The 14617-nt window shown below is 44.7% G+C and overlaps 1 protein-coding gene across 1 annotated transcript in view; it reads left to right on the forward strand.

The window, feature by feature from the left end:
- Window positions 1–14349, forward strand: part of LOC122554718 (cyanocobalamin reductase / alkylcobalamin dealkylase) — a 54158-nt gene extending 39809 nt beyond the window's left edge. Inside the window, 3 exon segments of the mRNA XM_087995548.1 lie at window positions 13327–13484; window positions 13708–13864; window positions 14015–14349. Of these exon segments, the coding sequence (XP_087851674.1) occupies window positions 13327–13484; window positions 13708–13864; window positions 14015–14349 (650 nt within the window).
- Window positions 14350–14617: the final 268 nt, after the last annotated feature.

Consider the following 14617-nt stretch of genomic DNA (forward strand, 5'->3'; position numbering starts at 1 on the left):
AAGTTCGTTAGATGGGTCAGTGTTTATTCAATGTGTGCAGGAGAGTTTCCTGACACAATATGTAGACAGGCCAACAAGAGGTGAGGCCATACTGGATTTGGTTCTGGGTAACGAACCAGGCCAGGTGTTAGAATTAGAGGTAGGTGAGCACTTTGGGGATAGTGACCATAATTCGGTGATTTTTACTCTCGTGATGGAGAGGGATAAGCGTGTACTACAGGGCAAGAGTTATAGCTGGGGTCAGGGAAATTATGATGCGGTGAGGCATGACTTAGGATGTGTGGCTTGGAAAAGTAGACTCCAAGGCAAGAGTGTAAATAGAACATAGAACATAGAACATAGAAGAATACAGCGCAGTACAGGCCCTTTGGCGCTCGATGTTGCGCCGATCCAAGCCCACCTAACCTATACTAACCCACTATCCTCCATATACCTATCCAATGCCTGCTTAAATGCCCATAAAGAGGGAGAGTCCACCACTGCTACTGGCAGGGCATTCCATGAACTTACGACTCGCTGAGTGAAAAACCTACCCCTAACTTCAGTCCTATATCTACCCCCCCTTAATTTAAAGCTATGCCCCCTTGTAATACCCGACTCCATACGCGGGAAAAGGTTCACACTGTCAACCCTATCTAACCCCCTAATCATCTTGTACACCTCAATCAAGTCACCCCTAAACCTTCTTTTCTCTAATGAAAACAGCCCCAAGTGTCTCAGTCTTTCCTCATACGATCTTCCTTCCATACCAGGCAACATCCTGGTAAACCTCCTCTGCACCCGTTCCAGTGCCTCCACATCCTTCCTATAGTATGGCGACCAAAACTGCACACAATATTCCAGATGCGGCCGCACCAGAGTCTTATACAACTGCATCATGACCTCAGGACTCCGGAACTCAATTCCTCTACCAATAAAAGCCAGTACGCCATATGCCTTCCTCACCGCACTATTTACCTGGGTGGCAACTTTCAGAGATCTGTGTACATGGACACCAAGATCCCTCTGCTCATCCACACTACCAAGTATCCGACCATTAGCCCAGTACCCCATCTTTTTGTTATTCTTCCCAAAGTGAATCACCTCACACTTAGCTACATTGAATTCCATTTGCCACCTTTCTGCCCAGCTCTGCAGCTTCTCTATATCCTGCTGTAACCTGCCACATCCTTCCTCACTGTCAACAACTCCTCCGACTTTCGTATCATCCACAAACTTGCTCACCCAACCTTCTAACCCCTCTTCCAGGTCATTTATAAAAATGACAAACAGCAATGGTCCCAAAACAGATCCTTGCGGAACACCGCTAGTGACGGCACTCCATGAAGAAACTTTGCCATCAACTACTACCCTCTGTCTTCTTCCATCCAGCCAATTCCTAATCCAAACCTCCAACTCACCCTCAATGCCATATCTCCGTATTTTCTGCAGTAGCCTACCATGGGGAACCTTATCAAACGCCTTACTAAAATCCATATATACCACATCTACCGCTTTCCCCTCATCAACCTCCTTCGTCACCTTTTCAAAGAATTCAATAAGGTTTGTGAGGCACGACCTGCCCTTCACAAAACCATGCTGACTATCCTTGATCACATTATTCCTATCCAGATGTGCATAAATCCTATCCCTTACAATTCTCTCTAAGACTTTGCCCACAACAGAAGTGAGACTCACCGGCCTATAGTTACTAGGGTTATCCCTACTCCCCTTTTTGAACAAGGGAACCACATTTGCTATCCTCCAGTCTTCTGGCACTACTCCTGTAGACAAAGAGGACATAAAAATCAAGGCCAATGGCTCTGCAATCTCCTCCCTTGCTTCCCAGAGAATCCTAGGATAAATGCCATCAGGCCCAGGGGACTTATCTATTTTCACCTTTTCCAGGATTTCCAACACATACCTCAAAGCCATCCATTCTACTTATTTGTGACTCAGTATTCACATCGATGACAATGCCCTGTTCCTGAGTAAATACTGAAGAAAGGTATTCATTCAGTGTCTCCCCAATCTCTTCCGCCTCCACACGCAACTTCCCACTACTATCCTTGACTGGACCTATTCCTATCCTAGTCATTCTTTTATTCCTAACATACCTATAGAAAGCCTTAGGGTTTTCCCTAATCCTACCGACTAAGGACCTTTCATGTCCCCTCCTTGCTGCTCTTAGCTCTCTCTTCAGGTCCTTCCTGGCTACCCTATAACTCTCAATCGCCCCAATTGAACCTTCACGTCTCATCTTGAGATAGGCCGCCCTCTTCCATTTAACAAGGGATTCCAATTCCTTATTAAACCACGGCTCCCTCGCACGACCCTTTCCTCTCTGCCTGACAGGTACATAATTATCAAGGACACTCAATAGTTGCTCCTTGAACAAGCTCCACATATCATTTACACTCTTGCCTTGGAGTCTACTTTTCCAAGCCACACATCCTAAGTCATGCCTCACCGCATCATAATTTCCCTGACCCCAGCTATAACTCTTGCCCTGTAGTACACACTTATCCCTCTCCATCACGAGAGTAAAAATCACCGAATTATGGTCACTATCCCCAAAGTGCTCACCTACCTCTAATTCTAACACCTGGCCTGGTTCGTTACCCAGAACCAAATCCAGTATGGCCTCACCTCTTGTTGGCCTGTCTACATATTGTGTCAGGAAACTCTCCTGCACACATTGAACACTGACCCATCTAACGAACTTGAGCTATAGCTTTCCCAATCAATATCAGGAAAGTTAAAGTCCCCCATAACAACCACCCTATTACTGTCACTCATCTCCTGAATCATCTTCCCTATCCTTTCTTCAATGATTCTAGGACTATTAGGAGGCCTGTAAAAGACTCCTAACAGGGTGACCTCACCTTTCCTATTCCTAACCTCAGCCCAAACTACCTCAGATGGCAAGTCCTCATCCATCGTCCTTTCCACCACTGTAATACTATCTTTGACAAGCAATGCCACACCTCCCCCTCTTTTACCCCCACCTCTGACCCTACTAAAACATTTAAACCCTGGGACCTGCAACAGCCAATCCTGTCCCTGTTCTAGCCATGTCTCCGTAATAGCCACAACATCGAAGTCCCAGGTACCAACCCACGCTGCAAGTTCACCTACCTTATTTCGTATACTTCTTGCATTGAAGTATACACACTTCAAGCCACTTTCCTGTTTACAGGCACCCTCCTTGGAAATTGATGCCATGTTCCTAACCTCCCTACACTCCAGGCCCTGCACCCTGAAGCTACAATCTGGGTTCTCATGCCCCTGCAGAGTTAGTTTAAACCCCCCCAAGAGCACTAGCAAACCTCCCCCCAAGGATACTGGTGCCCCTCAGGTTCAGGTGCAGACCATCCTGTTTATAGAGGTCCCACCGTCCCCAGAAAGAACCCCAGTTATCCAAAAACCGGAATCCCTCCCTCCTGCACCATCCCTGTAGCCACGCATTTAAGTGTTCTCTTTCCCTATTCCTCGAATCTCTATCACGTGGCACGGGTAACAAACCAGAGACAACAACTCTGTTCGTTCTAACTCTGAGCTTCCAACCTAGCTCCCTGAAAGCCTGTCTAACATCCTCAGCACTCCTCCTACCTATGTCATTGGTGCCAATGTGGACCACGACTTCGGGCTGCTCCCCCTCCCCCTCCAGGACCCGGAAAACACGATCAGAGACATCACGTACCCTTGCACCTGGGAGGCAACATACCAAACGTGAGTCTCTCTCGTTCCCACAAAACCGCCTATCTGTGCCCCGAACTATCGAGTCCCCAATTACTACTGCTCTGCTCTTCTTCACCCTTCCCTTCTGAGTAATGGGGACAGGCTCCGTGCCAGAGACCTGAGCCCCGTTACTTACCCCTGGTAAGTCATCCCCCCACAAGTATCCAAAACGGTATACTTGTTCTTGAGGGGAACGGCCGCAGGGGGTCCCTGCACTGGCTGCTTCCTCCCAGTCCCCCTCACTGTCACCCATCTATCTGCCATCTTTGGAGTTACTACTTCCCTATAACTCTGATCTGTGACCCCCTCTGCCTCCCGAATGATCCTAAGTTCATCCAACTCCAGCTCCAGTTCCCTAACACAGTCTTGGAGGAGCTGGAGATGGGTGCACTTCCTGCAAGTGTAATCGGCAGGGACGTCGATGGCATCCCTCACCTCATACATGTTGCAGGAGGAACATTGCACTGCCTTCACTGCCATCCCTCTAAAGCTAACTTTTATTTAAAAAAAACTGGGTCTAAAGAATACAACAAGCAAAATTCAGCACTTACCTACTTACCACAACAGGTGTTATTATTAGGTTAGAGGAGGAGGGCGGGTGGGAGACACTACCCGTGTAGTGCCTCGGGTTCCTCTCCTTCGCGCTTTTAAAGGGGGAAAAAACCTACCCAGGTAAGCTTACACTAACTGCTTCCGGGTCTCGGCTGCCCCTCTGGTCGTCGTCACTTCCCCCTGGTGCTCCCGCTCTTTCTGTGAAGAGAGAGTGAAAGAGAAAAAAAAACACCGCTGCCCGCTACCGGTAAGCACTTTTAAAACCAAACGGTCTTACCTTCGCTGCTGCTTGCACTGGAAATGACCGACGGCTTCGAAGGGTGAGTATAAATACTCACTGCTTTCCTTCCCGGCTGCCCCTCTGGTCGTCGTCACTTCCCCCTGGTGCTCCCGCTCTTTCTGTGAAGAGAGAGTGAAAGAGAAAAAAAAAACACCGCTGCCCGCTACCGGTAAGCACTTTTAAAACCAAACGGTCTTACCTTCGCTGCTGCTCGCACTGGAAATATGTGGAGCTTGTTCAAGGAATCATAAATGATATGTGGAGCTTGTTCAAGGAGCAACTATTGAGTGTCCTTGATAATTATGTACCTGTCAGGCAGGGAGGAAAGGGTCGTGCGAGGGAGCCGTGGTTTAATAAGGAATTGGAATCCCTTGTTAAATGGAAGAGGGCGGCCTATCTCAAGATGAGACGTGAAGGTTCAATTGGGGCGATTGAGAGTTATAGGGTAGCCAGGAAGGACCTGAAGAGAGAGCTAAGAGCAGCAAGGAGGGGACATGAAAGGTCCTTAGTCGGTAGGATTAGGGAAAACCCTAAGGCTTTCTATAGGTATGTTAGGAATAAAAGAATGACTAGGGTAGGAATAGGTCCAGTCAAGGATAGTAGTGGGAAGTTGCGTGTGGAGGCGGAAGAGATTGGGGAGACACTGAATGAATACTTTTCTTCAGTATTTAGTCAGGAACAGGGCATTGTCATCGATGTGAATACTGAGTCACAAATAGGTAGAATGGATGGCTTTGAGGTATGTAGAGAAGAGGTGTTGGAAATCCTGGAAAAGGTGAAAATAGATAAGTCCCCTGGGCCTGATGGCATTTATCCTAGGATTCTCTGGGAAGCAAGGGAGGAGATTGCAGAGCCATTGGCCTTGATTTTTATGTCCTCTTTGTCTACAGGAGTAGTGCCAGAAGACTGGAGGATAGCAAATGTGGTTCCCTTGTTCAAAAAGGGGAGTAGGGATAACCCTAGTAACTATAGGCCGGTGAGTCTCACTTCTGTTGTGGGCAAAGTCTTAGAGAGAATTGTAAGGGATAGGATTTATGCACATCTGGATAGGAATAATGTGATCAAGGATAGTCAGCATGGTTTTGTGAAGGGCAGGTCGTGCCTCACAAACCTTATTGAATTCTTTGAAAAGGTGACGAAGGAGGTTGATGAGGGGAAAGCGGTAGATGTGGTATATATGGATTTTAGTAAGGCGTTTGATAAGGTTCCCCATGGTAGGCTACTGCAGAAAATACGGAGATATGGCATTGAGGGTGAGTTGGAGGTTTGGATTAGGAATTGGCTGGATGGAAGAAGACAGAGGGTAGTAGTTGATGGCAAAGTTTCTTCATGGAGTGCCGTCACTAGCGGTGTTCCGCAAGGATCTGTTTTGGGACCATTGCTGTTTGTCATTTTTATAAATGACCTGGAAGAGGGGTTAGAAGGTTGGGTGAGCAAGTTTGCGGATGATACGAAAGTCGGAGGAGTTGTTGACAGTGAGGAAGGATGTGGCAGGTTACAGCAGGATATAGAGAAGCTGCAGAGCTGGGCAGAAAGGTGGCAAATGGAATTCAATGTAGCTAAGTGTGAGGTGATTCACTTTGGGAAGAATAACAAAAAGATGGGGTACTGGGCTAATGGTCGGATACTTGGTAGTGTGGATGAGCAGAGGGATCTTGGTGTCCATGTACACAGATCTCTGAAAGTTGCCACCCAGGTAAATAGTGCGGTGAGGAAGGCATATGGCGTACTGGCTTTTATTGGTAGAGGAATTGAGTTCCGGAGTCCTGAGGTCATGATGCAGTTGTATAAGACTCTGGTGCGGCCGCATCTGGAATATTGTGTGCAGTTTTGGTTGCCATACTATAGGAAGGATGTGGAGGCACTGGAACGGGTACAGAGGAGGTTTACCAGGATGTTGCCTGGTATGGAAGGAAGATCGTATGAGGAAAGACTGAGACACTTGGGGCTGTTTTCATTAGAGAAAAGAAGGTTTAGGGGTGACTTGATTGAGATGTACAAGATGATTAGGGGGTTAGATAGGGTTGACAGTGTGAACCTTTTCCCGCGTATGGAGTCGGGTATTACAAGGGGGCATAGCTTTAAATTAAGGGGGGGTAGATATAGGCCTGAAGTTAGGGGTAGGTTCTTCACTCAGCGAGTCGTAAGTTCATGGAATGCCCTGCCAGTAGCAGTGGTGGACTCTCCCTCTTTATGGGCATTTAAGCGGGCATTGGATAGGTATATGGAGGATTGTGGGTTAGTATAGGCTAGGTGGGCTTGGATCGGCGCAACATCGAGGGCCAAAGGGCCTGTACTGCGCTGTCTTCTTCTATGTTCTATGTATGTTCTATCTCGTTGTTCCTCCACACTGCCAAGAATCCTCTCTTTAATCCTATATTCAGCATTCAAATTTGACCTTCTAAAATTAATCACTTCTCATTTATGCAGGTTGAACTCCAGCTGCCACTTCTCAGCCCAGCTCTGCATCCTGTCAATGTCTTGTTGTAGCCTACAACACCAGTGACCTTTGTGTCATCGGTGAACTTACTAAGCCACCTTTCCACTTCTCATCCAAGTCATTTATAAAAGCTACAAAGAGCAGTGGCCCAAAAACAGATCCCTGTGGGAGACCACTGGTCACCGACCTCTAGGTAGAATACTTTCCATCCACTACCACTCAGTGTCTGCTTTTGGCTAGCCAATCCTGTATTTAGACAGTCAAATTTCCCTGTATCCCATCCCTCCTAACTCTCTGAATAAGCTTACTGTGAGGATCCTTACTGAAATTCATATACATCACATCCACTGCCTGACCTTTGTCAACTTGTCTCGTCAGATCCTCAAAGAACTCAATAAGGCTGTGAGGCATGACCTGTCCCTCACAAAGCCATGCTGACTATTTTTAATCAAACTATGTTTTTCCAAATAGTCATAAATCCTATCTCTCAGAATCCTTTCCAGTTCCTTACTTACAACAGATGTAAGACTGACTGGTCTGTAATTCCCAGGGATTTCCCTATTCCCTTCTTACACAGCATCATCCGGTACTACTCCCGTGGAGCGTGAGGATGTAAAGATCATTGCCAGAGGCGCGGCAATCTCATTCTTCGCTTCCCTGAGTAAATTTGGATATATCTGGTCCAGCCCTGGGGACTTATCCATCTTGATGCTTCCCAGAGTCTCTACATTGCTTCCTTCTGCCTGGATTCCCATCCTCTTGCCATTTTAGTCTGTCCTTCTTCGCAGTCTCTCTACTCACTGCATCTACCGTTACACCAACTACTGACCTGACACTTTGGCTCTCATCCCCCCGCCAACCTAATTTAAAACTTCCCCAACAGCTCTGGCAAACCTGTCTGTAAGGATATTGGTCCCCCTCAAGTTGAGGTGTAACCCATCCCTTTTGTACAGGCCATACTTTCCCCAGAAGAGGACCCAATGATCCATAAATCTGAAACCCTGCCCCCTGCACCAACTGTTCAGCTGTGTATGAGTCTGCCATACCTTCCTATTCTTGCCCTCACTAGCCCATGGAACACGTAGCAGCCCAGAGATGAAGACCTTTGAGGTCCTTCTTTTCAGCTTCCTTCCTAACCAATCCTCAACTCAACTTTCCTGCCTTTACCCCATAACCCTTGATTCCCTTCTTGTTTAAAGATTTGACTACTCAGGTTTGCATATCTTTAATGACTCAATCTTTTGAAGTGTGTTGTAATGTGGGAAAAACAAAAGAAAATGCCTTGGATAGATTCCACAAAGTGAGAATGTTTTAATACTATAGATTCCCTACACTGTGGAAACAGGCCCTTTGGCCCAACAAGCCCACACTGACCCTCGGAAGAGTAACCCACCCAGACCCGTTCCCCTAATCCCCACTAATACACCTAATCTGCACATTTTTGGACTGTGGGAGGAAACCAGAGCACCTGGAGGAAACCCACGCAGACACGGGGAGAATGTGCAAACTCCACACAGACAGTTGCCTGAGGCTGGAATTGAGGCAGCAGTGCTAACCACTGAGCCATCGTGCCATCCCATGACTCGGTCTCCTATTTTGGTGATGTAATGAGGGGCAAATATTGTGAGGTGGGGGAAGGGGAAATGAGGAAACTGTTGAAGTCCTCTACATTGGGGAGACTGGGTGCCTCCGAGCAGAGTGCTTTAGGGAACATCTCCGAGACACCCACACCAATCAACCACACCGCCCTGTGGCCCAACATTTCAACTCCCCCTCCCCCTCTGCTGAGGACATGGAGGTCCTGGGCCTCCTTCACCGCTCCCCCACGACCAGACGCCTGGAGGAAGAACGCCTCATCTTCCGCCTCGGAACACTTCAACCCCGGGGCATCAATGTCGACTTCAACAGTTTCCTCATTTCCCCCACCTCACCCTAGTTCCAAACTTCTAGCTCAGCACTGTCCCCATGACTTGTCCTACCTGCCCATCTTCTTTTTCACCTATCCAATCCACCCTCCTCCCTGACCAATCACCTTCATCCCCTCCCCCACTCACCCATTGTACTCTATGCTAGTTTCTCCCCACCCCCACCCTCCTCTAACTTATCTCTCCACACTTCAGGCTCTCTGCCTTTATTCCTGATGAAGGGCTTTTGTCCGAAACGTCGATTTTGCTGCTCCTCGGATGCTGCCTGAACTGCTGTGCTCTTCCAGCACCACTAATCCAAAATACAATGAAGACATTTTGTTTCACATCAAATTTCTACTGAACCAGAATGTTAATAATGACAAAAAAGTAAAATTCATCAAATTCCTAAGTTACAACAGTACAATTTAAAATCACCTTGAAGCAACTACTGACTGAACTCACAGTTCTGTTTCCTCTTCTCACTACTTTCCCTGGTGTAATTAGTTCTGATCAGTCTGCCTGTCCAGTGATTGAGAAGATTCTTTCTAACGCTGGCACCTTAAAGGGCGAGGCAAGCTCATAGCCTGGATCCAGTAGAATATTTAGGTGTTTCAGTGACGGCATTCTAAGGAGTATTTTACAAAAGGCAAGTTCATGTGGAAAGGTTTCAAAACATTTCTTTGCCTTTTTTTAGAAGTATAACAAATTTTTCTTTGACCAAGCAAGATTTGGATTGACCATGTGTTAATGCAGGGATTTCCTGATAGTCCAACGAATGTTACAAACATTGGGATAAGAACAGGAGGAGGCCGCTCAGCGTTTTGATACTGTTCCACCAGTCGATACGATTATGCCTGATCTGGTTTTAACCTCAACTCTACATTCCTGCATGCCCCTGATAAACTTTCATCCCCGTGGTCATTAAGAATCTATCTTCCCCTGCTTTAAAAATATTTAAAGATTCTGCATCCACTGCCTTTTGAGGAAGGGAATTCCAAAGTCTCACAACCTCTGTGAGGTAAAAATACTTCCTCATCTCTGCCTTAAATATGCTGTCCCTTATTTCGAGTCAGCATCTGGTTGAAGCATGTCAAACCTGAACAATACTGGACAGACCCAGTGCAGGTCAGTTGTTTGCCTTGGTTGGCGAATCCAGACATTCCTGAAGAAGGGCTTATGCCCGAAACATAGGCTCTCCTGCTCCTCAGGAGCTGCCTGACTGGCTGTGCTTTGCCAGCACCACACTTTTCAACTCTGACTCTCCAGCATCTGCAGTCCTCACTTTCTCCTGGAGAATCCAGAACCAGGTTTCACAGAAGGGGCCATTTAGGAATGAGATGAGAAGGCATTTCTTCACTCAAAGGATGATGAAGCTTGGAATTCTCTAACAGAGAAGGCTGTGGAGCTGAGTCACTAAGCATATTCAAGATAGAGATAACGAAAATAGAAATTGCTGGAGAAAATCAGGAGGTCCGGTAGCATCTGTGGAGAGAAAGCAGAGCTAATGTTTCCATTCCAGGGATTCTTCTTCAGAAGAGATAGATAATATTAAAATATTAAAGGCATCAAGGGGCATGAGGAGAATTTGGGCACATGCCACTCAAATAGAGGATTGGTCAGAATCATTTTGAATGGCAAAGCAAGCCTGAAGGGCTGAATGGCCTACTCCAGCTCCTATTTCCTATGGCTTTATATTTCCATGGATGGTAGAATGGACTTGATGGGGAAAGTGGCTAAGTCCTGGCCCTAGTTTCTATGTTTGTAAGGATGGTGATGCAATGTCTGGGATGTTGTAAGGTTTGATTCTGGGAATGTGAATATATCAGTGTTGCTTGGTCAGTCTGTGAGATAGTTCTCCCAATTGTGGCAATTGCTCTGAGATGTTGGAAAGGAGGACTTTGCAGGACAGTAGGATTGTGTTTGTTTTTTCTGGTGCTGAGCTGGATGCTGGATGCTCCATCTGTGTACATTCCCTTTTCCTGACTGTTCAGTAGATTCATAATGTTGAATGTGTCACTCGCCCATTTCAGATGGCAGTTTTAAATCAATCATGTTGCTGTGGACTCACAATGGAATCACATGAAGACCAGACAGGTAAAGACAACAGATTGCTTTTCCTAGCGGATAGGTAGATTTTTATCATGATGCAAAATAGTTCAGTGATCATTGTTCGACAAGATTTTAATTTCAAATGTACTAAGTGAATTCAGATTTCACAATTTATCCTGGTGGAACTTGAGCTCTTGGCCACAGAGCATTAGCCTCAGTCTTAGGAGCACAGTTCCAATGACAAAACCACTTCACCACTGAGTATCTCTTGCACACAGTGGGTCAGTGCTGAAGGAGTGCTGCACTGTTGGAGGGTCAGTGCTGAGGTAGTTTAAAGAGATTGAATTTTAAGATAGTAGTTTATGAAGTTGCGTCCTTTTCCAAAGGGGCATTATATCTTTTTTTGTTTAGATTCTGAACTGAAATGAAAGTTGGACTGTAATAGAGCTGAAATACCAGAAGAGATCTGCAAATTGAAAAATCAGCTAATGCATATTTTTAGCTTTCCAAGACAATGTTGTTTTTTGAAGCAATGAGAGAGATAGTTTGAGATAGTCTGAGTAGCACCAAATGTCTTTGAGTTAAAGAAAGCTGTCTGACAACAGCCTTTGGATTGACCGAGCTTCAGTTTATTATAAATCAAATGGTGCACAGCAGCAAGAGACCTCCAGGGCCAGCAAACTGAAAACATCCTTCCATCTCTCTCTCTCTTTTACCTGATGTGAAGGAAAATACTGTAAAAGAAGAATGCTTGAGGGAAAAATGCTAACAAAGAAGACCTCGCCTCACCGAATCTACTGTTGAAGTGAAGAATGACCATCAGTTTATAGACAACAGTGAGTCATCATTGCTGAAGTTAGAAGGAACTGTGTGAGACAAAGTAATTGTGATTGTAATTTTGAGCTTCATACCAACTTTTCACCAGATATAATATCTGCACCAAACCACCTGCCATGGTGCTGTCTTAATTGTAAATCAATATGCATGTGTTATGGTCTTTTTAAAGGGTGTGATTAAAGTTGCATAGCAGTAGAATAGAAATCCTTTCTTTTCTCTGTTATTGTTAAAGTTGTGTTTTACAATAAACAGAGGTATCTTCTCTTCATGATGAGAGCTGGAGTGAATTGCTTTAGCCCTAAACTGCAGTCCATCAGACAAGTTGGTCATCTTGATGGTCTCACTCAGATTCTCTGCCTTCTGGGACACCTTGTGGAAGTGAAGAATCTTTATCACTGTAGCCTTCCCAGTTAGGTCATGACAAACTAACAAGTTCAAACAGCCCTCCCAGAAACATGACGTTTGTGTCAGAGAGCAGGAATCCCAATGAGACATTGTTTTAGCTTTAATAGTTTTTAACAAAAAAGAAAAGAATGAGATGTAAACTTGTTTTTTATTCAGAATAATCAAGGATTGACTTTAGCTGAGGAAAGCCAGAGATTAAAAGTTTTGGATGGTACAGAGAAGATCTGATGAGGGTCAGGAGCAAAGATAGTTTCTCTCTCAGAAAGGAGTATAGAAAAGATCAAGAAAAGCACAGTTACCTCAGTGTAAAACTTTAATTGTACAAACTCCAGACAGGATTGTCGGTTTAGAAATCTCCAGTTTATTATAAATTGAGTCTCAATTTTTTAAGTATTTCTGTAACTTCACAGTTCACAGAAAAGATATTTGATACCATCCAGAACATTGCAGTCACTTGATTGGCTTCACATCCATAAACATCCATTTCCTGCATGAATGATGCTCAGAAGCAGCAATATATATCATTTACAAGGTGTACTGCAGATCCTCCGAGAGCAGCCTCCAAACCCACGACCACTTCCATGTAGAAGAACAAGAGCATCAGGTACATGGGAACACCACCTTCAAATTCTCCTCAAAACCACTCACCATCCTGACTTGGAAATATATCACCGTTCCTTCACTGTTGCTGTGTCAGAATCCTGGAATTCCCTCCCTAAGGGCATTGTGGGTCAACCCACAGCACATGGACTGCAGCGGGTCAAGAAGGCAGCTCACTCCCACATCTCAAGACCAACCAGGGTTGGACAATAAATGCTGACCCAGCCAGTATCACCCATGAATGATAAAATAAATGGAATTTAAGGATTTTACAGAGAAGGATAATTTATCTAGGGTTTGAGTCTCTCTAATGGATAGTGTCAGGGAACAAGATTTGTGTTTGAAGATTTAAGATTTAAGATTTTAAGATATCTTTCAATGCTTTTCTATGTCACGATAGCTTGATGTATTATTTATTTTTATTTTTGTGTGATAAACCCTGGTTGTGTAACCAAAGAAACTCTGCAGCCCTGTTTCAGCGTTTCAGCGACTGAGCACCACATTAAGTAAAACTGAAACATGATCCATCAATCCAGATTCCAGTCTCACCTCCAGTTGTGCTGTCAGTGGGTATGATAACCGGCCCCGTCTGTTTTCTCACGTGGCTGTAAGAGATTATAAGGCATCTTCTCTGGTGCCCAAAGCAACACTGAGTGAGAACAACAACCAGCAATGTTTGTATTGTCCTTTTGACGTAACAAACTGGACTAAGTGTTTCATAGGAACATTGCAAAGCAAAATAATGTCATCCAGAATTTATTTTGTAAAGAGACAGGAAGTATTAATATAACCTTTTAATGTGATAGTGTTGTGAATAACTGAATAAGTTTTCTTTTAAAAATATATATCTATGTAAGCCAGATACTTGTTTCCTTATAACGTGTACATGAAGAAACATTTTTTTCTTCTTGCTATAGGATTTTTCTGGTCACAGGATTGAAGCCATCCATGACTTTAAGGTGCTTCCAAATCGAAAGCCAAAGATTTTGGCACAGACAGCTGCAGATGTGGCTGGAGCAGCCTATCATTATCAAATGAAGGATGTGCAGCAAAACCCATGGGGAGAAAAATTCTGTACGTGGTCTCTGAACTCAAATTGGATTTCAAAGGAGGGAATTGCCTGCGAAGCTGAAAATTCTGCTGGGCAATACCCTAAAACCTGGGACCCTCTCAAAGTCTCCATTTGAATTGGAAGAATTCAGAAGGCTCACTGAAATTACACAGAAAAAATGAATGGAGTCTGCATTCATCCACGCTATGGGGGCTGGTTTGCAATACGAGGAATCCTGATATTCCCAGATGTCCAGGACCAAGACCTTGAGCAGAGGCTGCCTGTAGACTGTGTGTCAACAAATGAGAAAAAGATCCGGTTACTTGAAAGGTTTAACTTTAACTGGCAAGACTGGATTTACAGAGATATCATTGATGTAGACGAGAGGTACTCTGAAGAACAAAAGTTGTACTTTGCTCCACCACCTGCTGAAAGATTTAAACTCCTTGGATTGAAAGGTGATGCTTCTGGAAGTGATCAGCAAACCACAACACATGGAGGTTTTTAATCTGTCCCGGATTACAGGAAACCCAGATTAAAACATTTGGTGAAGGGAAAGTAATAGAGAGACTGTTAACTATTCTGCTGCAGGATAAATAAATCTTCGGAATAATTTTTGTGGATGGGATAAATTATGTACTCAACTTTTTATGCCATAATATATAGTTTTATAACATTTTATAAAAAAGTATGGTTTTCTGTTTTGGGTTTTTTATGGTTGTTTCCAGCTTTCTAGATACTTTGCTTTATAAATTTAGAAAATAGCAATATTAAAA

This window comes from Chiloscyllium plagiosum, unplaced genomic scaffold (assembly GCF_037043375.1).
Source record: "Chiloscyllium plagiosum isolate Xiang-an unplaced genomic scaffold, Cpla_swu_hap1 HiC_scaffold_16, whole genome shotgun sequence".
Lineage (NCBI taxonomy): Eukaryota > Metazoa > Chordata > Chondrichthyes > Orectolobiformes > Hemiscylliidae > Chiloscyllium > Chiloscyllium plagiosum.